The sequence below is a fragment of the Podarcis liolepis genome (assembly GCF_965112155.1).
Source record: "Podarcis liolepis genome assembly, chromosome: 1".
In the NCBI taxonomy this organism is placed as follows: domain Eukaryota; kingdom Metazoa; phylum Chordata; class Lepidosauria; order Squamata; family Lacertidae; genus Podarcis; species Podarcis liolepis.
This window is the reverse complement of record NC_139554.1, coordinates 75,315,190-75,339,314: the sequence shown is the minus strand read 5'-3', so window position 1 is coordinate 75,339,314 and position 24,125 is coordinate 75,315,190. Positions and strand designations below refer to the sequence as shown.

General features: G+C 41.4%; 1 protein-coding gene across 17 annotated transcripts in view; it reads left to right on the top strand.

Moving 5' to 3' along the window:
• Positions 1-24,125, top strand: part of BRSK2 (BR serine/threonine kinase 2) — a 407,365-nt gene that overhangs the window by 314,251 nt on the left and 68,989 nt on the right. For all 17 annotated transcript variants that reach the window (XM_083505290.1, XM_083505294.1, XM_083505285.1 and 14 more), the window contains exons 6-12: positions 6,960-6,993; positions 8,802-8,870; positions 11,484-11,630; positions 16,727-16,758; positions 17,956-18,120; positions 20,379-20,476; positions 23,319-23,469. In XM_083505290.1, coding sequence (XP_083361416.1) covers positions 6,960-6,993; positions 8,802-8,870; positions 11,484-11,630; positions 16,727-16,758; positions 17,956-18,120; positions 20,379-20,476; positions 23,319-23,469 — 696 coding nt within the window. The remainder of the gene's footprint in view (positions 1-6,959; positions 6,994-8,801; positions 8,871-11,483; positions 11,631-16,726; positions 16,759-17,955; positions 18,121-20,378; positions 20,477-23,318; positions 23,470-24,125) is intronic.

The window sequence follows — 24,125 nt, the reverse complement described above, 5'->3', positions numbered from 1 at the left end:
ATAATGGCTAAATAAAGGTAACTGCCCTTGTAGATGGAAAGGGGTTTTGCTTGGGGCTGTGGGATCTTGAAATGGCATGCAAAGGGTCTTCTGACACAAATGCATTGTGCAAATATATACCAAGTATCTGTAACCTCTCTTATGATATAATTAGTTATAATTTGGTTGTAAAATATATAAAATATAGAAAATTGATGCAACAAGGTCCCGTTAAAAGATTCTCTGGCCAGCAAGGCCTGAGATTAACCATCAACAGAGAAGCAAGGTGAGCTAGGAGCCTCAGCTGGACAGCTCTGTGAGGCAAACATTCGCTTAAAAAAGTAAAGACTTGAGCAGGAGAACTTCCCAGAAGCTTGTGCCTCATGTTAATTAGCATTAGAGGTGCTATTTCCCTTCCAATCGCCAAAATTCCTTAGGCCTGGAAATTGTAGAAGTGGTTATTGAGGGTTTTGACATTTTCTCACTTCCTTTTTGCTCATGTTAATCTCCTGGAAATTTAACTCCTCTCCCCCACTCCTTTTTTATTTTCAGTTTGCACAGTTACCACTTCTCCTTTTTTCTTATCATAGCTTGGGTGGGGGAATGAGTCCCTTGATATAAAGCAATTGCTACTGGCAGCCAGGCTGATTGGGAAACAAGCTGTAGCACTAAGTCTCTGTGCTGCTTCACACAAAATCCCTCTGCTCAAAGTGAGCAGTAACTATGATGAAGTTGACACGTCTATGCGGTTTGTTTCCACCCTAAACCAAATCCTCAAAGAAGCATTCTCTACAGAATAACAATTATAAAAATGGTGTGGGTGGTGAGAGGTCCTTTACTAACTGTTTTTGTGCAGCAGTGTTTTGCATCAGTGCTTCTGTAGGGAATCCTTGCTCTCATTCAGCGGACTACAAATATATGGGAGAGATGAAATGATTTGTTCCAGTTTTATTCTGATACAGGTGGTGGTGTAGAACTGTACCAAAAGGGGTGCATCTGCACCACCTGGCGCCATTCCTCCCCTCTCCTGACATACTGTGAGCAGCTGGTAGACTCCCATGCATCATTCCAAGAGAGGCTTCTGATCAGGGCTCTATTTCTGTGTGTTTTTGTAGGGAAGTCAGCACCTCAGAGGCAGACTCTTGATTTTTTAAAACTGCTGCTGTGTTTGCCTAAGTTCAGATCACTTCAGTAAAATTAAATTTGTTATCTAAAACTGTAGCTGCCTTTCCATCCATAGAACCACAGAGTTCTATGGTTGGAACTCTGTACTGACTCCCCACCGCACTCCCACTATATTCCTCATTATGTTCAAGAAGATTGCCTGCTCAAAGGAAACATGGAAACCTTATTTAAGAACATAAGAACAGCCTGCTGGATCAGGCCAACAAATGGGGTCTCCATATAGAAAATCCACCATGCAGATTGCACACTATTTGATTTTCTTTTCTGATGGCTCTGTACCTGGATCCAGCATCCTATTCTCCCAGTGGTCAACCACTTGCCTGTGGGAAACCAGTGAACAGAACATGAAAGAGCACCTTCCCCTCGCATGATTTCCAGCTACTGGTATGGTATTCAGAAGCATTGCTGCTTCCAGCTGTGGAGGTATAGCACACCGCCGCTGGAGCTATTCTTCTGCTGCTCTTTTTCATGTGTGAATTGTAAATGTTCACAGAGCAGCAGAGGAATGCACTTGGAAAAGAAGGGGCAAAGTAATCCAGATAGAAATGTACACTGGATCACTTCTATAGGCATCGTACCCAAGTCAAGATGTTCCTCTACTCCCAGGCATTTGATGTGGTGAGATGGTGGCTGTAATTATTTTTAAAGATGATTTTCTCTTATGTTTTGTCTGCTGGGGTTATGTCACTTATTATTTTGTTGTATATTATTGCCTTGTTTTAATTTTTGTGTATTTTGATCTGCTGTAAGATGCCTTGAGACTTTATTTTTAGAAAGAAAGAAAGCATTTCAGGAATTTTATAAATGAAACTAATAATAAACGAAACTAATAGGAAAAACGGAAATCATTGCCTGAATTGCAGCACCTTCAGTTCCCCCTACATTACAGCTGTCCCTTTAGACATTTCTAAGCAGCCCTTTGCAGATCTAGAGGTCCTCTTTTTTATAGGTAAAGGCCCTGACAATCAGGTACATTGAAGATACATGTTTGCAACTTGAAGGTGTGCTTCAGATTTTTCAATAAGTTCTGCATTGTTGTATTTTGGTAGGGTCTCTCCCATTTTTAAATGATTGTATGTTTTGTTTTGTATTTCACCTACCCACCCACCCACATTTACTGTAAGCCACACAGAGAATTTTATGTTATGGGGTGCAAGACCACCTATTTAGTACTGCTGGTTTCCTATGCTGACATTTCTTGGACTTCTGAGATGATTCCATGGAGGTGATCCCATAATAATGTGTGAACCAGATCTAAAATGCATATTTCCTGAACCCAAAAACTTGCATGTTCCAACTCAGTCTCATGTCCATTAAGTCCTGCTGCTGCTTTTTCTACATGGTGCTTAGAGAATAACTTGCACCTAAATATTAGTAAGACAAAGTTGATGGTGTTGGACTTCTGGAAGAAGAGAGGGGAACCTGCCCCGTTGTATATCGGGGGGGGCTGTGTGGAGAGAGTCTCCTCCTTTAAATTCCTGGGAGTTTACCTTAGTGAGGACTTCACTTGGAAAATCAACATAACTCAGGTGGTCAGAAAGGCCCAACAGAGACTCCATTTCCTCAGGGTCTTGCAAAAGAATAATGTTAAACAACAATTGACGAACTCCTTTTACCGGTCCACAATAGAAAGTGTCCTTTCATATTGTATCACAGTGTGGTATGCTGGCTTGACAGCCACAGACAGAAAGTCTCTACAGTGGGTGGTGAACACAGCACATGATATCATGGGCTGTCCCTTGAGTCTGCTAGATGACATCACAAGGGATCATTGCCTTAGGAGAACGAAGAAAAATTCTCAGGGATGACTCACACCCCGGCCACCACCTCTTTAATCTTCTACCCTCGGGCAGGAGATATAGAAGTATAATCAGCCGTACCAACAGGCTGAAAAATAGCTTCTATCCGTGGGCTGTTAGGCTGTTGAACGGAAAATAACATAGCGCAATTGACTTGCAAGATTGTGTGTTGTTCGATAAGCACACAGAGTGCAACGAGACGGAGTGTTTGGGGGAGAGGGAGGCTCATTTAATTTCAGTGTATGTACACAGGTTGTACAATGACAATAAACGTATTATTATTATTATTATTCTGTGGACATGGGGGTTTGGAAGGCATAGTTTACAGCAGAGAAGTTTTAAGCAGTAGGAAGCTGCTTAATCTGTCCCCAGCCTGCCAGTTTTCCTCAGCTGTGCTCTCTACCAGCTACTTTTCTGACCCGTGTCTGGTATGCAGTTCCACCCTGAGAGTTACAGAATGGGACTGTGCCACCAAATCGTTATGCTTCATGCTCAAGCCAAGGCCTGCAGAATGGCATTTCAGAGTCCCATTGCTGTCTACGGAGTTTGCAACTGAGGGAAGACAACCTCCATCTCCCCGCAAAGAAAAAGAAAAACCCCGGAAAACAAGAAACGTTCCTAATCCTCATGCCTCTTCCAATGTACCACAACAGAGGCCGCTGGCGAAAACTGCTTCTTGATCTTGCTGAGTGATATTGTTATTGAAGACGCTGTGCAGATTGTAGCGTTACTGCCTGGAGATGCAGCAGAAAAGACGAGGATATGCCTAGGGGGAAGAGGCAGGGATAAAGTTGCTTAGATGCACATGCACTGAATAATTAGTGATAAGAGCCAAAGAAATATTCATGACTTTGTAGGAAGATAAATAGATTTTTGATTAAATTTGGATTTTCTTTTCTAAAGCAGTCAAAGCTGTTTGGTGATTGGCAGCATGGAAACGATTTTTCTGTGCATCCTAGTTGGCCTGAGGAACCCGTTTAGAGCTGGGAGCCAAGATAAAGCTGGAGATATACAGTTGCTGTGAATTGGCAGGAAATTTAGAGTGGATATGCCAAGAGCTCATGTTGCTGTCACAGCAGTTGAGGTGCAGCTGTTGAGTGGTCAGGTTAGCCTGATTTCTCTTTCCTATTTCTCCCTGACCCCCTGTTTCATCTGTATATAACATTAGCCACAGCATTTCTTTACTTCACCAGCAATTGAAAACACAAAACCCTTACTTTATTCTGTGTGGTTTAATGACCTTTTTAAACCTCACCTAGAAGATCTAATGACTGGGGTCATACCTTGGTTGAAAGTAACTGATTGCATGCTCCAGCAGGGACAATCCTTGCAGCGGGAGAAAGAATCCATTCATAGTGCCATACTAGGTTGGTGGAGCTCAGGCCAGACACAGTGGTTTTGTTGTTAGGGCCCAAAGTAAGAATCATGCAATAATACAATAATACCTGATTGCTTTTGAACATGAGGAATACATTGGCTGTGATGTGCAAGACCCATGAACTGGATCTCCCGTGTCTTTTCTTTTCTAAAAGCTGTGGCAAGGGACAATTTGAATTAGAGCTGCGACCCTGATGGAGGGGAACTCTTCCCCTCATTTCCCTGTCTTAAATTGCTTTCTCCTAAAGGGAATGTTGTTCCCATGGGGGAGAAATACTGTATAAAGGTGCCATATTTCCCCTTCTTCAGTGCTACAGTCCCAATCCAAAATCACACACACACATTATGAGCAATTTGATTTTTTAAAAGTAGTTGGGATCTCTTGTATCTAATTTGGTCCAAACACTCAGTGCCCTATATTTCTGTCCACACATCCTTTTGCCTGTATGAAATAGGAAGTTTCAGATAATTTGAATGTGTTTGTGTTGTTACTATGAAGTGAAGCCCTTCCCTTGGGACATTTCTTCCATAATAGTGATAGGAGGCATTTATGCTATACCAATAACATTCCAGTGAATTTGTGCAAGGATGTGGCACAGGGATACAAACATAATGGTCTGAAGCTGGCATTATGCACTGTGTTATTATTTCATCCCATAAGAATATATGCACAGTAATCACTTCCTGGTAATCTGCCATGTGATGGTAAAAAGAAAAAGTCTTGTTTGAAATCTGCATACATTATTAGAACTGTTTGGATCTCTCTTGCTTTGTCAGGCTGCTTCTAATGAAGGCTATAAAACAAATGGCTACTGCTATATAATTTCCAGGATGCAAAATTATTACGTGGCAGGTTGGAATGAATAATTGATTTCAGGGAACTGTTTCTCAATTAGTTGCCAGGCAGGGAGCACAGCAGCAGACAGTGGTCTGAGCACATGTTATGTTGGTGGGGGTTGCTGCTGCCGCTGTCCAATTTTTCCCCCTCACTGCTTTGATGGGCCATATGTAGAAATCATGGATCAGCAAGCTCTTTTGACCAGTAAAAACTGGAAGAGCAGAAGAAATAGGCTTAATGATGGCTACGCAGTACAATTCAAGAGCACAGCTATGTATTATTTAGAGCAAATATTCTCCAGCTTCCTCTTGGTGAAGAAGAAATTCTTTTAAGGCACTCTGAAGATAAGAAGCATAAAAGAAAGTGTATTGGTTAATGCATACAACAGTGCCATGCTTTGCTTCTGTATCAATCAAACACGTGGCCCAAAGGGAGGCAAATACTTTGGGCAGACAGGCATATAATAGACAGGAATACAGGAGGTAGACTGAAGCAAAGCAAGCCTAAGATCATTAATATACTAGCTAGGTCCTGATGGAAAATCTGCTTGCTTCTCTCAGATATGCAGTGCCCAGACTAAAGGAAAACAGCAGATATGTCAGCTTTATAATAGCCCTTTGGTGTGTTTCTGGCTCCCTGGAGCCAGGATGGTTTGGGGCTGTTCTACAAGTGCCTCAATGTGAACTACCTGTAGCTCCCTCCTTCAGCCAGAGTCCCCAGTAAAACAGGAAGCTAGTGCTTAATCTGCAGGGCTCCCAGTCTAAGCACCACAGTACCCAACAGTGTCATCTCATGCCATAATATTTTAAGTGGAGGCATTTGAGGGATTTGCTGATGACAGTTTTAGGGACTTGTTCATTTGGATGTGCTCCTAGCTTGTTTTATGAGCAGAAATGAAATCTATTGTCAGAATAGTGAGGTATAATGACTTTTTTTTGATACTGACCTGTCTTTTGGCTATCGTGCTTTTTGGATATATAAATTTTGCCCATTTATTTTAGTACTTCACTGTGCTATTAATATTGTTATGGCCAAAAGCCTTCTATAATAAATGTGTATTAATTCAGCCATTCATTCATATTCAGCTGTGAGTCACTGGCTGACGACATCAGCCAGTTTTAAATGGTTAGTGACAACTTTCCTGTTCTTTCAGCCTATTTTTAATAATCTTACAGCAGCTGGGTGAACTTTAGAATTTCCCTGCTACTGCCTGAATGGTAGAGCTGGCTCTGAAAGCCCATACTTTCAACTACAACTACAACTAATCCAGAATGTGGCTGCCACACTGGTGACTGGGAGCAGCTGCTGGGATCATATGACACTGGTCCTAAAGGATCTACATTGGCTCCTAGTACATTTCTGAGCACAATTCAAAGTGTTGGTGCTGACCTTTGAAGCCCTAAATTCCCTTAGCCCTGTATAGCTGAAGGAGCTTCTCCATCCCCATCATTCAGCCCAGACACTGAGGTCCAGCTCCGAGGTCCTTCTGGCGGTTCCCTCAGTGCAAGAAATGAGGCTACAGGGAACCAGGCAGAGGGCCTTCTCCACAGTGGTGCCCTCCCTGTGGAATGCCCTCCCATCAGATGTCAAGGAGATAAAGAACTACACCACTTTTAGAGGACATCTGAAGTCAGCCCTGTATCGGGAGGTTTTTATTGTTTGACATTTTATTGTTTTTATATGTGTTGGAAGCCATATTGTTGTTATTATTATTCACATAATAAATAAAAACAAGGAGGAATTCAGTACTCACTGGATCATGTTTTTTTTTTTTCTTCCAGATCACCGCATTATGCTTGTCCAGAAGTAATTCGGGTAAGTGAGCTTGAAATCCTTAAAATAATCCTTTTTTCAACAGCAGCAGCAGCAACAACAAAAAAAAAACTTATTTCTCTCTTTTATTATTGGGTATCTCTGGATAGCCCTCCACTTGCATTACCAAAGTATTAAATTTTCTCACATTGTCTGGTTATTTCAGTACAAGGACATTCATGTGATCACTAACAGCCAGAGCAACAGTCCCCTGTGTTTACTTGGTTTTATTTTCCCATTCAAACTATTTTTTTGAGCCGTCTTCTGCCCTTTCAGTTTTCACCTAAGAAAGGTGACACGTGCTACTCTTGGTGTGTCACTGGACAACAAGGGGATGCTCCTATTGCAGCCCCTAGTGACTTGGTAAACAAAAGGTTCTGGTTCCCACCTGTCAAAATCAGGGGACAATTGTGAATTTAAGCTTCATAAAATCAATAGCAGGGGATTGACAGCTGATGTCATGATCTGGCAAATATGACTAATTCCGAGCCCCATAAAGAACCAACTGGGAGAGAAACAGTTTTTTCATATCCTCAAGGCATCTCTAACATTTCAGGTTTTGTGCTGATTCTTCAGACTTTTTCTTACACATGCCATTCCAATACATTCTCCTTGTCATCCTGTGGATCATAGACAAGGACAGGGACATACAATACTTCTTAATAAGAGTTCTCCAGACATTTTTCTTCATGTCATGGGGTAACTTTAAAAACAAACAAATGCAGATAGTTGAATTGAAAATTAAAGTTTCCCTCTTTTAATCTGTTTTTGGGGGTTTTTAAGTACTGCAGCCCTACCCATCTCTCAGCGTTCAAAGGGGTTTGGAGTTCAGTGGCAGTCATAGCACAAGCCCTGACCAGCTCTGACAGCAAACTCGCCTGGCTGCATGAGAGTTCCCAGTGGCTTAGTGTCAGCATGAGAGCCACTGGCAAATGAAAAGTTAGAAGTTAACTTTAAACTCCCTATTGTGCCTTTTTAACCATGTCATTGTCTGCCCCATAGCAGATGTCACCTACGACATTCAGCCTGTGCAATATAACAACAGGTGTGGAGCAGGTGGGTTTGGTTTTGGGGGAATGATTTCACGGGCCAAATTGAGAGACATGCTTTGGCCCATGTGCCAAAGGTTCCTCGCCTACCTTCTGAGGGGTTGACATTGGATTCACAATAACCCTTTCATCCCTTCTCCCTTCTGTGTATGCACAATGTGCACCACAATACCCGAATCCATCCTCTGGAATGGGAGGTATGTGCATAACTTCCTATCCATCTCCGGCCTTCTCTCTCATCTCAGTGTTACATTACTGAAGATCTGTATACATGTCCACAGAACAGGAAAGGGCAAAGCAGCTCTAATGAACCCTAAGGCAATTCCTAAATGGGTGGGCACTATGCCCATGCTAACCTGGCTAGTGCCATATATAGATGCAGTTTGTGAATGTGATATATTTACAGTGACTCAGAGGTCCTTAAACAGGGAGATTAATGTTCTGTGCAGGGTAGAGTGACAGACAGGGAAAGCATAGACTTGAGCAGTATGGTTATGTTAAAATTGTTGTTTACTGTTTTAACATAAGTCCTTTGTTCTTTCAAAAGGTGGTCTTCTCTACTTCTTACCTGCCAAACTGTACTAAATATACCCTATATTCATTGTGTGCAATTAAGCATTTTTTTGTAATATATTAGATCTGTGTAATATATTGGTGTGGTTTGGAGAAAAAGAACGTTTCCTCCCACTGAATTCAAGGACACCTGGATAATTATTTATCTAACAACCTTCAGTTTAAATCTCCTATTTCCATATTGTACAGGGGGAGAAATACGATGGGAGAAAAGCAGACGTCTGGAGCTGTGGAGTCATTTTGTTTGCATTGTTAGTGGTGAGTCATTACCTTCACTATATAGGACAACTACTGTATTTTTGCATTTTTGGTCTACTGAATCATAATTTCAAAATGCCATGCTAAAAATGTTGCTGGAGGGCTCAGCACCCCTCTGAACATGTACCTACATATCTGCCATAGGCATGTATTAAGGCTGTGCATCTGGTCTGGACAAATCCCAGATTCTGAACCAAACGGGGCTGATCTGGAATTTGTCCAGAGTGGATCAATGCAGGCCCAGATCAGTTCAGGGCTTGTTGGCAAAATCAAAAGCTGTCAAAAGCAGTGTGTGTGTACTAGCAAAGGAAATGAGAGAGGTATTCTAAAGGAAGTGTCCAGACTATTGTGGAAAGTTGTCACTCGTATGTAATGGAGACAGCAAGGTCATACAAATGGAATCAATAACACTTTCATCACATTCCGTTCATTAAATAGTAGATGAGTAGAGCACCCATTTATTAAAGACTCAGAAAGAAACAAAGTGAAACAAAATTTGAAGATAGTTTCCATAATATGTTTGATCCCTTTCCAGAGAAAGGGACATGTATTAGAAAGAATTATGTCGGTCCAGTTAGATCATGAAATATAGCTGAAACAAGTTGAGAAAAACAATGTCTGTCAAATTTCCCATTATCTAATCAATATTTCACTGAAATTGGGTTGGATATCTGTGTAATAAGAATAAGAATAATTTTATTATTTATATGCCGCCTCTCTGACTGGGGTGTCCCAGCAACTGTGGGCTGTTCCCAACAAGTTATTAAAAATATGTATTTTCTTCACTTAGCTGTTAGGGAGAAAGACATGCATTATTCTTTTTTTAAAAAATGCATGCTTAACACGATACACCTGACTTAAATCAGATAATTTCAGACTACTTACTAGCAAATCATATCATCACTAGGTGTAAATTAAGATATATTCTGTAGCACTAGACCTTCCATATGAAACCTTATGCAACTACATTCAAATGTCAACATTGTTATAATTCATAAAAATAGTTACGGCATTAGGAGCTTTTAGTGGCTTAATAGTCAGAGGGTATTCTTAGATTAATATATTGCTATAAACCTTATGCTATCAAAGGCTTTGTTTTGGAATTCAGCATTACACACTTACATGCAAGGCACCTTTAACTCAGTTTGGGGCCAGATTCAGCAATCCTGTGGATAACATGGGAAATTTGATAACCAATTTTCCCTCAATTTGCTTCTGCTATATTTCATAGCATACTGAAGGCAAGGCTAAGAGGTAACCCAGAGAGATTATTTGATGCGGAATATGTTTTTGAGAAAGCCATTACCATATCACCCAGTGGATTTTATATCTTCATTTTAGGCTAGTGGAGAAACTCATATTCATTGCGGTCTCTGCTCAGCTTGAACACTATGTGATCCAGCTATTTCGTTAGCATCAGGAGCTGATGGTATCCTAGCTCTCTGAGCTGACTATTCTGAATAAAGACCTTTGAAAGAAACCCTTTGTCTTATGCGTGAACATAGGTCATATTCTGGTCAGTCACACTTCCTTCTGGCCTTTTGACATTTTGTAAGGTGGAAAAGTCTCCCATGCTAAACAGCCGTCTTTTAGTGTTTGGTGTAAATATGTCCAGAGGAGATTAGAACCAAGGAGCAGATAAACACATCTGCTGCTAAGAGTTTGCCCTGGAGGATTGCCAGCAGATCAAAGCCTTGAGTTGCAACTACAACTAAACAGCTCAGCTGAAGTTAAGCGAATCTTTGTATCCATGGATAATTTTCTTGAAAACCATTCATGCTATGTTCTGTTCCTCATTGACTAATTAATATTCAAGATATTTATCTATGTTCCACCAAGTTTTATTTTCTATGCTGAAAAGGATAAAGGGATATGCTGCTTTCAGAATTGTTCTATACCCAATCTGTGTTTTGGATCCATTATTTTAGGGCTAAACCACATGTGACAGAATTTGGGTTCTGTTGAGTAGCTAGTGACAGGATTCAACCATTTCTGGCACTACACGTTCTTTAGGGCGCTAAGGCCATTCTGACGTGTTCAAGTGCTCTGTTATGACTAAATTAAGTCCAAACAAAGCTGTCCCTTTCTGTTGACATGATCTAGCTTGGCAGAAGTTTACCCTCTCCTACACTTCTCACACTAGGATCCCAGTCTAGAGCAGGGACCCCTCTTCTCATATGGACTGCTTATCAGAAAAATACACTTCAGTTAATAGCCTGCATTGTGACTAACCTCATATGTAGTTTGGGCCCGAATGTCTCCTCATTTCTCTCCTCTGTTCTGTCATTGCTTGTGTTCAACACCCATTTACCTTTCTTCCTTCCAGTGGCAGAGCTTCATGCTCCGGCACGGGGGGTGGAGAGCAGGCAGGGGCGGAGCGGGGCTAGCACGCGTATTGGGGACATGGTGTGCCAGCCACAGTGGCCTGGCACGCTGCCTGTAGGGGCGTGGCGCCCAGCGCAGGCAGGGGGGGAAGCACGATGGCACCCTACCGGGATCGTGTTGCCGGGGGCGGTATGCTCCCCCCGCACTCCTCTTCCTCTGCCACTGCCACTGCCACTGCTTCCTTCCTCTACTACTTTTCTCTCTTTTTCCTCTGTCATGCTGTTCCAGGGTGCCCTACCATTCGATGACGATAACTTGCGGCAGCTGCTAGAGAAAGTGAAACGTGGTGTGTTCCATATGCCACATTTCATCCCGCCAGATTGTCAGAATCTCTTGCGGGGGATGATTGAAGTGGATGCCTCGAAACGGCTGACGGTAAGAAGGCATTCACTGTAGATCTCGTGACTTCTGCTTTCCACTCATCACCTCCACTTCTAAAAGTTGTGCGTTTTTATTTAATGTCAGAGCTCTGCACAAACATAAAATTTCATACTGTGGCCACTGATGCTTGGGGTGCTGCTGTTGAAATGAGGGTTGGGATGGGATAGGTCTCACAGGGTGGCCATCAAATAGAACATCCTTTTGTTGTACTTTACAAAGGTAAACTGATGGATGTGATAGCAGGAGCTCTAGTGATGGTGCAAGTAAACTGATAATGAGCCTCGTGTTGTTGGGTCTCGTGTTGTTGCCGTTTGGGCTCAGCTTAGAGAAGCAAACAGATTGCAGAGTTTGCCATTATATGTTTGCCATTACAAAGCCTCCATTTATGAATTTTGGCACCATTGGTATTTGGACCCAGACTTTGTTGCTTGCATATGTCTAGATTTTCTCTCCTGTGTTTTCTGAGAAGTTTCACCTTGGTACTTTTTGCAGAGGAACTGTGTCAGTGTTGCAATGGGAACATTTTGTGTGTATACTATGCTAATATTGTAAGTTTAAATAATTTTGAAAAGCAGGACTTCTAATATAATTTGTGACATTTCTTGCATTTTGGTACGAGCAACATATACGGTATATAGGAGCCGGCAATGATTTAGTAGATAATATTGAGCTCACAGATTCCTTCTGCATGGGAGTATGTATGAAAAAATGTAAATCTGAAACTCCTCTCAGAACTTCATTCTGTTAAAATATTTATAAATCACAACTTGGATCATTGTTTGACTTTTCCACAGAAGACAGCATTCTATTAGGTCAATCTGCATTAAATGAAATGATGATTTAATGACATGAGCCCCACACCCTCCCAGACATACATCTGCTAGAGGTGGAAACAAAACCCTCACCTCATTGCATAGTAATTGCCAATCTTTCAGTTCCACTTATTATCATTCTAGGTTGCATGCAGCTTAGTGAGCAACTCATAATATCCTAGATCCATCACAATCTAGGTGTTGCTGAGTTCCTTCTGATTTCCCACCTTACTCCAATACACAGATATTATGTGCGTATGCTTGTGTTTCAAAGAGCAGTGTGTGTGTTTTGCAAAAAGTCTTGCATCCTGTTGTGCATTCATTTACAACCATTAATTTACATAAACTACTGTCAATTTTCAGTGCTCCATTATCATTATTGATTCTTGGGTCATTACAAAGCCTGCTATCTAACTGAGGGCTTATCCACACTTACCTTTCCTCTGTTCTTTCCAGGCATGGTCTGCTATTTAAAGCATCCTCTTTTTCCTTTTCTTTTTCTTTTTCCTTTTCCTCTGGAGCTATCCCCATGAAAGCCCACGCTTTACAGCTTGATTGGAGCAAATGGCAGTCTGCTGAAAACCCAAATTGATGCTTGTTCCAATTTAGCTTTAAAGAACTAGTTTTCCCAAGGAAAGCTTAGGGCAAAAAAGTGTAACAGTGCAGACCTGTGCCTGGAAAGAACAGGGCAAAAAGTAAGTGTGGATAAACCCTGTAGTAATTCAGAGTATTTGCCTTCCACAGTGACAGATCACAAGCTCTGTGCAACTTGAGAAGTTGCATATGCTTTTATTTTCATCTCTAATGTGAAGATGAACAATTTTGGGATCTTCCCAAAAAAGCTGCAGAACTATATTCCTTGTTCCCTCCTCTAATATTAAAAATGGAACTTCCACTGTGGGTTTTCCTATAGAGCTTGTTTTTATAATGCATAATGGGGCCATGTGATATGGCAGGGGTAGCCAGCATTCCACCCTGCAGAAGTTGGACTCCCATAACCCTCAATCAGCATGGCCGATAGTATTGGATTTTGGAAGCTGTAATTTGACAATATCTGGGCTACACTTCCTCTGATATATGGAAATGGGATTTTTAAAGCTTCTTTCCAAAATGGCATTAAACGTAGCAAGCAGTAGTTAGAACAGAGAGGAAAACCTCTTGGGGAAGTCTGTTAAATGCCTTTGTCACTTAAACACATTTAAATACCATGTTTTAAATGAAGGTAGAAGGAGTGAGATTAACTCCCACTGTGGATCACCTTCTCTAGCTCTGCAGAGCAAAAAGCCTACCGTCTACTCCTTGTCAAAACCAATTGCCCTCCTGTAACCCTTCCTTGTCACTTTAAAGTAGATGAAAAGTAACAAAGCATTAATTAATTACGCCATCTTTTTTAAAAAAGAAAACTAAAAGGCAGTGGACATGTTGGCAGCAGCAAGCAAGGAATGTATGATATCATCATGATATTTCAATGCAATTAAATTGGAATAAGAATAGAAACTGATTTTATAGCACATATTCCATATCCCCAAACAGAAAACCTGAAAATGGTTTCTGAGTGAGATTTTTAGAAACTAGCACTACGGCTGCATTTTTAAGGCTAGTTTCTGACCAAGTCCTCTTTAGCCCTACAATGAAGTGGCAAGAGCAAAAGAAACACAACAGACTTCCATTTGATATCCTTATATGAAGGGTCAAATTGTCTCAGTCTTGGCTGCAGCCATGACCTTGCAGGCTCTTCTGACTTGGGAAATACTGAAAATGCATCTGGCTTGGAAACTGTCACCTTAGCAATTGTAATGTATCTTCAGAATTGACCCAAGAAGGCATTGGCCTTGCAATGGACAGAGAAGGCAGTTCCCACCTCAGCAAATGGAGCCCAGAAATGCTGGTTCCCCTCTCCCCATAACCTCTGTGTGTTCCAGCATGAGAGAAAGAAGAGTGTGCCAGTGTCAGGTGTCTCTCTGTGTTAGGTATGTTATGTGACGTATGTGTGTTAAAGGAGTGTGATTGTTTGTATATCTGGCCCTCCTTAGCTGCCCTTCCTTCTTCCTCACTAGCTCCAATGCATGATAGCTGCAACTATAGGAAGGCTTCAGAATGAAGCCAACATGGACATGCCTTAGCCTTTTCATCTGTACCAAGGGCCACCAACATTTTTTTGGACCAGGGGACACATTCTGATTTTTGAGAGAGTGCTGAGGGTGCCAATCACAAAATGACTGCCATTGGGGGGTGGGCAAGGCATAACACAAAATTAGAGGGAGCACCGTCATGGTGAAGCTCTTTCCATTGTTGGATTTCCATAGAAGAAAAGGCTTTACCTGTTGAATATCTGTCTAGAAACTAAGGCAGAAGTAAGAAATGTGCATTAAGGGGGAAGGGGAAACAACAGCTCTTTACAAGCCTAGAGATTACTTTTTACCTATGATCCATTTGCACAAACTGTTTAATTAGGCTGGTGGGTTATACTGGTTTCTGAACACACAAAAGGGCTACTTGACTCATGTGGCTTAGGGCTGCATGGGCCTATGCTACTGATTGGTAAAGTGCTTGGGAGAGGGGAGGCAGGCTGAAGTTGTCAAGCCAGAGACTTGGAATGTAGCTGGCTGTTCCATTACTCTAGAGCCGACCACTGTAAGACTGTGGGAAGCCCACACCCCTGGTCCTAGGGGATCCGTAAGTGGGTGTTGGAAGCAGAGAGAATGAATTAGGGTGGGTTCCCCAAGGCTACTAACCAGCCTTACAGGATCGGTGCTGTAGCTGGGGACCACTCTACCATTACAGTTGCCTTACTCTCCCTAACACTAAAACTCTAGCTTTTACGAGGTGAGCTAGTTTGGAGCAGCAAGCCTAACTTTTCCCTTTACTATCAAAAATAGAGGAAACTTAAGATTTTCTTACCCACTTTCAAATTTTACTGTTCAGAATTCTGTTCCTTGTGCTTTTGATTTTGGTAAACCCCTGTCACAGTCACACCAAATAAGCTGCCTCATTAAAACAAAAAAGAAGTCTGTTTGGAGCATTCCAATATGATTGTTATATAATGTACAGAAGCCCCTGATTCCCCTGCTTCTCTCAGCCTCAAAGCAGTCTTCCCTCAGCCTGTTGTGTTCCTTCACGTAGCCATGCACATGTTTTGGCTCTCCAGTTCTCATTAGTCTGGAAATGAAGTGGAAAGTAATGAGAGCAGGACAGCTGCCTCAGTTCTTCCTGGCCAGTTTTAATGGGCCTCTGATCCCTTGCTTCAGCCAATGGGGTTTCTAAGTCGTTCCAGTTCTCTGCCCTTCTCTAGGTCACACATAGTTTCAGCCCTTATGCATACTGCACACTTGTGAGCTCAGCAGTTTGATTTGAGGCACATTCACTTGGAATCGTCATCCAGCAAACGGTCTCTTCTGTAAGCCAGCTGTTAGTTTGAATAGCACTGGATGAGGCAGAGCAAGAATTATGTTTCTGTGGCCTTCATGATTAAAAGTAATTTTGCATATCTTGTTTGGTTGATTTTGATGCTGTAAGAATACATCCAGCATGTGACTTCTGCACATGGTCTACAACTCCTGCTGCAGTTCTATTTAGCACAATTTGTTTAGAATTGAAGACTTTAGCCCCACAGTATTTCAGTCCTTGGACTCACTGGGTTCTCATTCGGTCTTTGCCTCTGTGTCTTTAATAAAGCCATGAATCTCATGCAAGCTCTGGCATATCTTTCCCTTCCTCAGCCTTCAGTGGACAGAGGTAGAAGGGCAAGAAAAATTACACCATGATGCAGAGCAATAGGCCAGAATTGTGTTGTGCACCCTTGAAGAAAATAGGGGGGATGGAGAAGAGATGTGGAGAATGGAGTCAGGCAAGCTACCAGCCTTCTTGGTGTGACATGTAACGTGATGTCTCCAAATGATGCCAATTTTTGAAAAATTGGTTCCTGTAACCTAGATGATTTGACTGAGAAATGTTTGGTGCTGAGGTTCTAGGCTTGTCACTTAAAAACACCCCCCCCCCTTGCATGCAATCCAGACCAATTTCTGGTAGTAAGCTTTGTCCTGCAGCTATTTTCACCTGTAATATGTTGCAGCTTGAGGATGAGGGGCAACTGGCACAGGTGTGTATAAAAAGAATGATTAGTGTAGTCACAGCATCCTGCCATAGGAATTGAGACAGGGACTCTTCTGTAGAGATAACACCTCTGGTGCTCTGACCAAATTGCAATGCTCAATAGCATAACGTATGTACCTGTTATTTTGAGTTTACTCATTTCTTTTGTTTACTCTTTTCTTGTAGCTAGAACACATTCAGAAGCACATATGGTATATGTAAGTAACTTTTTGTTGATATTTGGAAAGACATATTAAAGTCACTGCTTTTCAGGGAAGCTAGAAAATTGTACATAGCTTCTGCACCATGTCTGCATTGTGGGCAACCATGAGCTCAGCAGAAAAAAATAGAGGCCCACCATTGTCCGTGCTCACTGATTAGATTAGTACTGTTAGAGATTCCTGTGCACGCTATACTATTTTGGATATACCTGAATACAATCCATCATAAGATCCCTTTTTAAAATCACAGGGGAAATATATGGGTTTCTTTCCGGCATTCATGGGTGCTCAAAACATATCTGAAGCATCCCTAACCTAGATGGTTAAGTCCAGTCAAATTTGACTGTGGGATGTGGTGCTCATCTCGCTTTAGGCCAAGGGAGCCAGCATTTGTCCGCAGACAGTTTTCCGAGTCATGTGGCCAGTATGACTAAACTGCTTCTGGAACAACAGGACACCGTGACAAGTGCCAGAGCACATGGGAACACTGTTTACCTGCAAACAAAAGTCTTTCCCAGTCACACCCAGGCTGCCTATACCTGAAAAATGGGCCTTATTTTTATTACATCAGTATCTGTTAGTGTGAATGCGTGTGTACCTGCTGTTGCCATGACTGATAGCAGTGGCAACATTCAGGAGATAAAACGGGTCAGCTAGACTGAAATGTTATGACACATCAAGTACAGGAATGACAGCTAACAGCTGAACAAGACATTGCACTTGGGTTCCATTCGTAATATAGATAGTGAATTCTGCTTCCTAGAGTACTTATGAATAAGATTTTGTTTTGTATTAAATTATAGTGGCAGTATGCTAAAAATAGAAATCCCTTAAAACAGGTTGTTAACTGTGATTCTTGAGTGCACATTCCTGGGGATCTTCATTGCTCATAGTAAATATTTTACCTAGATGCTTGCTCAATCTGTGCTGCTAAAAATCCATGTCTTGCAACTATCCTTCATAGCTTAACCCACAGTTGCATATTTACTTGAAAATGCATTTACTGGAATGAATGGGACTTATTTCCATGTATGAAGTTACTATTCAGTGGATCTGCAAGGTATTCATGGTATTAATATCCTTTTAAATTTTGAAGATAGAGGAAGTCTGTTCTTAGGAAGACAGATGGCTTTTTATAGCCTTGTTATTAAAATGCTACCATGTTTTATTTTTTCTCTATTTCCTTTTCTGCAGAGGGGGTAAGAATGAGCCAGAACCAGAACAACCAATTCCTCGAAAGGTGCAGATTCGCTCTCTCCCTTCCTTGGAGGACATTGATCCTGATGTTTTAGAGAGCATGCACTCGTTAGGTTGCTTTCGTGACAGAAATAAACTCTTACAGGACCTGCTAACAGAAGAGTAAGCATTCAGTGTTTGCTTAACATAGGCTTGATGGGTATATGGGAACAGTCACCAAAAACCATGGAAGGCATGATTTATTTAGCTATTGCAGGTTTCTGTTAAAAGGCAAACTTTGCTACATGCAGCATTTCTTTTCCCTGCAGCAGCCATGGAAGATCTTCTTTTCTATTCATCTGTTAAATAGGCTCTGTGACATAATGTTACCCTGGTGCATGGGCCATGTATAGTAAAATGAGCCAATAATAATTTTTCAGCAGATTGAGATGTAAAAGAACTTCCTTGTGATAAATCAGACTTGCCACCCACCCAGTTCAGTGTTATCTATATTATCTACCGTATCTACCGTATCTATCTATCTATCTATCTATCTATCTATCTATCTATATCAAGAGGAATCTCTTGAGGGTCACTAGGAGCTGATGCAATTCTGGCAGATACTGCTAAAACTACTACCAGTAGTAGTAATAATAATATTCAACATCAGTATACCGCTTGGACTACTGTAATGTGCTCTACATGGGGCTGCCTTCGAAGGTGACCCGGAAACTACAACTAATCCAGAATGCAGCACCTAGACTGGTGACTGGGAGTGGCTGCTGAGACCATATAACACTGGTCCTGAAAGACCTACATGGCTCCCAGTATGTTTCCAAGCACAATTCAAAGTGTTGGTGCTGACCTTTAAAGCCCTAAACGGCCTTGGTCCAGTATACCTGAAGGAGCGTCACCACCCCCATCGTTCAGCCCAGACACTGAGATCCAGCGCCGAGGGCCTTGTGGCAGTTCCCTCACTGTGAGAAGTGAGATTACAGGGAACCAGGCAGAGGGCCTTCTCCGTATTGGCGCCTGTCTTGTGGAACACCCTCCCATCAGATGTCAAGGAAATAAACAACTATCTGACTTTTAGGAGGCATCTGAAAGCAGCCCTGTTTAGGGACGTTTTTAATGTTTGATCTTTTATCATGTTTTTAGTATTCTGTTGGGAGCTGCCCAGAGTGGCTGGGGAAACCCAGCCAGATGGGCGGAGTATAAAAAATAAAGTAATAATAATAATAATAGTAGTAGTAGTAGTAGTAGTAGTAGTAGTAGTAATAGTAATAATATTTGTACAAAGTACTTCATATGCATTATTTAGTTGTAGTACAACAATCCTGTAGGGTAGCTCAGTATAATTATCTCCCATCTTGCAGGTGGTGGGAAGTGAGGGGCTGAAGCTGACAAACAGTGATCTGTCTAAGGGCACCTAGTGAGTTCACAGCAGAAGCAAGATTCAAATGAGGGCCTTCTTGATTCATAGCTCAGCCTCTTATTTATTTATTCGGACTATTTTTTACCTTGGCTACTAACCAAAGTTATTGAGACAGCTCCTGATATTTTTTAAAATACAGTAAAATAGACAAGAGTTGCCCTCTCATAATCGCAGAAAAGCATATAGACACTTCCTCTGGCTCAGGAATGGTCGCCAGAGCAACTGAATGTTCAGTCCATCACAAGTCAAGGGTTCCTCACAGGCCAGGGACGCTGCTGCCTCTCATAGCTTCTGGCTCTGGTGGCAGAGGCAGAACACGCTTGGGAACCAAAGTTGTAAGAAGCCCCCGTGATTGCTCTACCAGTGGCCTGATGCAATCCTTTTTAAGCTGTACCACTTCAGATACAGAGGGGAGGGTTATATGCTTGAATACTCCTCCATGTAAAAACCAAACCAAAATGTGTCCCTGCACATGGAAATGTGTCTTCCTTATTTGCTTCTTTTCCACGTGAAGAGAGTGTTTTACATGGAGCAAAACATTTATTTATTTATAAATGTATCCATATCCCTCATATTCTGTCCCCCAAAGGATTCAATTACTAAGTTCCACCTCCATTGTCGAGGGCAGTATAAATTTCAGCTTCTGGGAATCACAAGTCATTGGAGTGCTGTTGCGCACTGGTTCTGCACATGGACTTCCCATGGACATCTGGTTGGTCACTGTCAGAACAGGTTGCTGGGCTAGATGGGCCTTTGGTCTGATCCAGGAGGGCTCTTTTAGTATTCTTATGACCTGAGAGCATCATATTAAAACTGTCAACCATAAAAACAATTCAGAAGGTAACAGTTCTTTTTCAAGGAGTAGCTATTCATGCAGGTAAGTCCATTCAATAATGTCTGCACCAGCTCTTTCTTCCATCATTTAAGCTATCATAAATGAAGTTAATATTCTGCAAAAAGCTGGAACTTTTTATTGGATGATGATGATGTATTGTTGTTTTTCCAGAGAAAACCAAGAGAAAATGATTTATTTTCTTCTCCTTGATCGGAAAGAGAGATATCCTAGTCATGAGGATGAGGACCTTCCTCCTAGAAATGAAATAGGTATACCTGGAAACAAATCTGTGTCTCTAGAGTGGGTCCCTCTGTTGGTGTTGCTCTCACTGGAGGGACTGGCCACATCTTACCAAGTGTTATAGCATGTTACATAATATTCAGTCTATTTGAGAAGCTCCTTGCATTTTCAGAAAGTCTCGTATAGATACAGACCTACCTGCACCTGAAAGGCTTTAAAATTAACTTCAGTAGAGGTGACCGCATCTCAGTTTATTCATCTCCTTGCATGGCTAGAGTTTCCCCTACCACTGAAATAAAAGCTGGTGTGGGTGGGAGCTCCATGTGTGCATCGGACTGAACTTGGAGCTTCATACTGAAGTCACAGTCAGCAGTCCTTGATCACTTCACTTGAAACATGTTCTTAGCTATGTATGTACATAAAGCAGAAAGGAAGCATTTCCAGTGAATCCAGTGGATTTAAATAATATGGATGCAGCATACTTGCTCTCTTACTATATCTCACATAATGCTTATAGAAAAATACGGGAGAGTCTTTTCTGATGTGCTGTTTCTGACTTCTTAAGGTATACTCCCTAGACAATGAATTATACATATAGGGGAGTTTCTTAAAGTAAGCTCCATAGACAACAAATTGATTTGGCTAAATTCTTTGGCACAAAAGATAATTTTGCTACTTATTATTTAAGTGGTTGAATTTTGACTTCCTGCGCAGAGCAATTTTATGCCTCAGTTGTGCATCTGAGGTAGGCTTCCCTCCTTCTCTTTGCATGCCACAGATGTATCATAACATTCGTTTCATGCACTAATGCAAACTATTGTCTGGATTTTTCTGTGCAGGAAGAAAAATGTCTTCCCTGAATGTGTTAACATTATCTCTGAGCTGCATATATCTGTGTGATGTGTCATCATATTTTAGAATTCATGTGCATTATTATTCAAGTGTTAGTTGTGCTTCCTTTCCCAAGGGAAGCATGGTGGATAAGTTTAGCTCTTTGCTCCTAGCAATATCTCTGGCAATGCAGAGCAAGGTTTAATTGAGAGCAATCATGCTTCTGATGAATATCTCATCATTAGCCATTAACTGTGGCCTCAAACAAAGAGATGAGAGGAAAGGATCAGGGAAGTAGTGATGGTGTAATAATAGTTGCTTGGAGATGTTACTTACTTCAAAGATGCATGCCATGCAGAATAAGTGTTCATCTGTCTAGGTGCACATGGGCAAGTTTGAGAAACCTTAGAGCAATAGTTCAGGCTTTGGAATTCTAGCTGATGCTAAATGAATGATTCAACTCTGGTAGTCTGTTGTTGTTGTTGTTTTTTTAAAACTTTCCTCTTTTTGATCCTGTGCATGTGTGTGGTTCCCTTCTCTCAGAAGTATGTTTTCTTCCTCTCTATTGAACCAAAATTTCTCCTGCAATGTAGTCTGACATTATTCCACAGTTGCACAAAGCACACAGATATCTCTCTATACAGGCCACTGCAGATTTATGAGAATAGAAAGCAGCATTTCTTCTTTTTAAAACTTTGCTCTAGCAGCCCTACTGTCAAGAACAAACTCATCAGCACACATGCAAGAATGCTTATTTGTTTCCATTCTGCCTGGCTGTAACATTGTTTTGGTTCCTTGGGGAAGAGGGATGATGATATGAAACATCACATAAATCAAGACATGAGGGTATAAAATATGGTATAGTTGAAAACCCCTGTTTTGTCAGAGGGCAGTAGTTTCTTCAGTGCAAAACAAGAGTTTTTAACACACACAACATATTGAAAAGGCAAGTTGCTGGAGAACTGGGGCAGAACACTGTTGGACCATTCCTGAGTGTTTCATAGGCTAAAAGTGGCAGATTCCTATACAGTATCCTCCAGTAAATGCCAGACTCCAGGTTTGCTATTTTTTTATTACAAGACCCATTGGCAGTAAATGTTAGTTTAATACTGCAAGTTTAGGCTCTATCTTGCTTGCCCTTCTAAGATGCCTTCATTTAACTTTTAAGTAGCTGCTTACAGGCAAATATAAAACCTTCTTACCTAAAAAGTCTCTACATCCGGGATATTGTAGTCTCCATTTCAGTGACTGCTGCTATTTGTCTGGAATATTGTAATCTCCATTTCAGTGACTGCTACATTGGCCTGGTTAGCACGTAAAGCTAAACCAAAGATTAAAATTAACTATGGCTTAATGCAAGCGAGCAGCAAGCTTGCTTTGTTCATCTCCCGCTTCTGCTGTGCTACTGGGAAGCAAGCCAGGGTCTGGCTTACTATGATGCCTGAACCAGAACTCATTGCTTCCTCCAAACAAGCTACAAGCAGTAAGCCAAGAGCAAAGCATGGTTTCTGTGCATGGTTTGTTTGGGGAGAAATAAATCACAGGCCTGGATTCAGACTTAAACAGACTCTGGTTTGTTCCCAGCAGCAAGGCAAGAGCAGTGTGGAGGAGTGAAGTGAAGTGAGCATTCTTATCATTCCAGCTTACTCACCTTAAACCATAATTTATTTTAACGGTGTTTTAACCTTATGTACAAGTGGGAGAAGTTTGTTTTTCATTTCACCCTCCAGATAATCACAGCTCTGTTTTTTACTTGTTTACTTACATTTGTTGAAGATCATTTTTGAAAAGCTGTTGAGAGATACTCATGGTTTCCATTCTGAATGGAAACTCATAGTTGAGAGATATTCATGGAGTGAAGAGGGGTTTTTCATGTGTGATATTGTACAGAGGAGTCTTAATGTTTCAGTTTTCCACCGGGGCCCCCTATTTTTGCAGTTTCTAAATATGGTGTGGGTATTTCCTGGGAAGCAAAGTATTTTGAGCCGGGGGCATCTGAGGTGTGTTCAGCCATGCTGACTGCATTATCTCTGCATAAAGACCCCCCCAGAAAGCGTGTGGACTCTCCAATGCTGAACAGACATGGGAAGCGGAGGCCAGAAAGGAAGTCAATGGAGGTCTTGAGTGTGACAGATGGAGGATCCCCGGTTCCAGCTCGCAGAGCGATTGAAATGGCACAGCATGGACAGAGGTAGGTGGTCCCCAAAGCCAAAAGTCAGGAAGTCTGTGCCATCAGAGTTTCGGAAGCCATCTCAGCTGGCACCATAATGTTTATCCAGGTGAAGGAGCATCAGTCTAGGTTTTCTCACAGTAGCCTGTGCAGAAATCTGTAAGGAAGATTACTTAATTACTTAATTACTCTACTTACTGTTGCTTTTTAAAAAATTATATGTATACTTTTTTACTCCTTTGCATCCAGCATTTCAGAGCAGTGCTGGGGGGAGGGAATAATTACCAATAGAAGCTTGCATAGGCTAAAGATAAATAAAAGTGTCACCATAGCCTCTGGTCTCATCCAAAAATGTGTGCATGTTTCTTACCTGAAAATCAATTATTTCCGATCTCTGTCTGAAGAAACATGGCAGCCATGGTGTTGCAGTGAGCAGCAGACAGAAATAAATAAATAAATAAATAAATAAATAAATAAATAAATAAATACTGTGTTCCAAGAAGGCATAAGCTCAGTGAACTTCTTTGGGGTCTTCTGGCTATATTTTGAATGGGGCTGAAAGTCTAAAGGCTGAAGAGATGAAAGGAAATCCCCATGTGTGTTAAAACTATATAGAAATGTACTAAAGAACTCTGTACATCTAGCTTAATTTAATTTTTCCAACACAGACCTGTGCC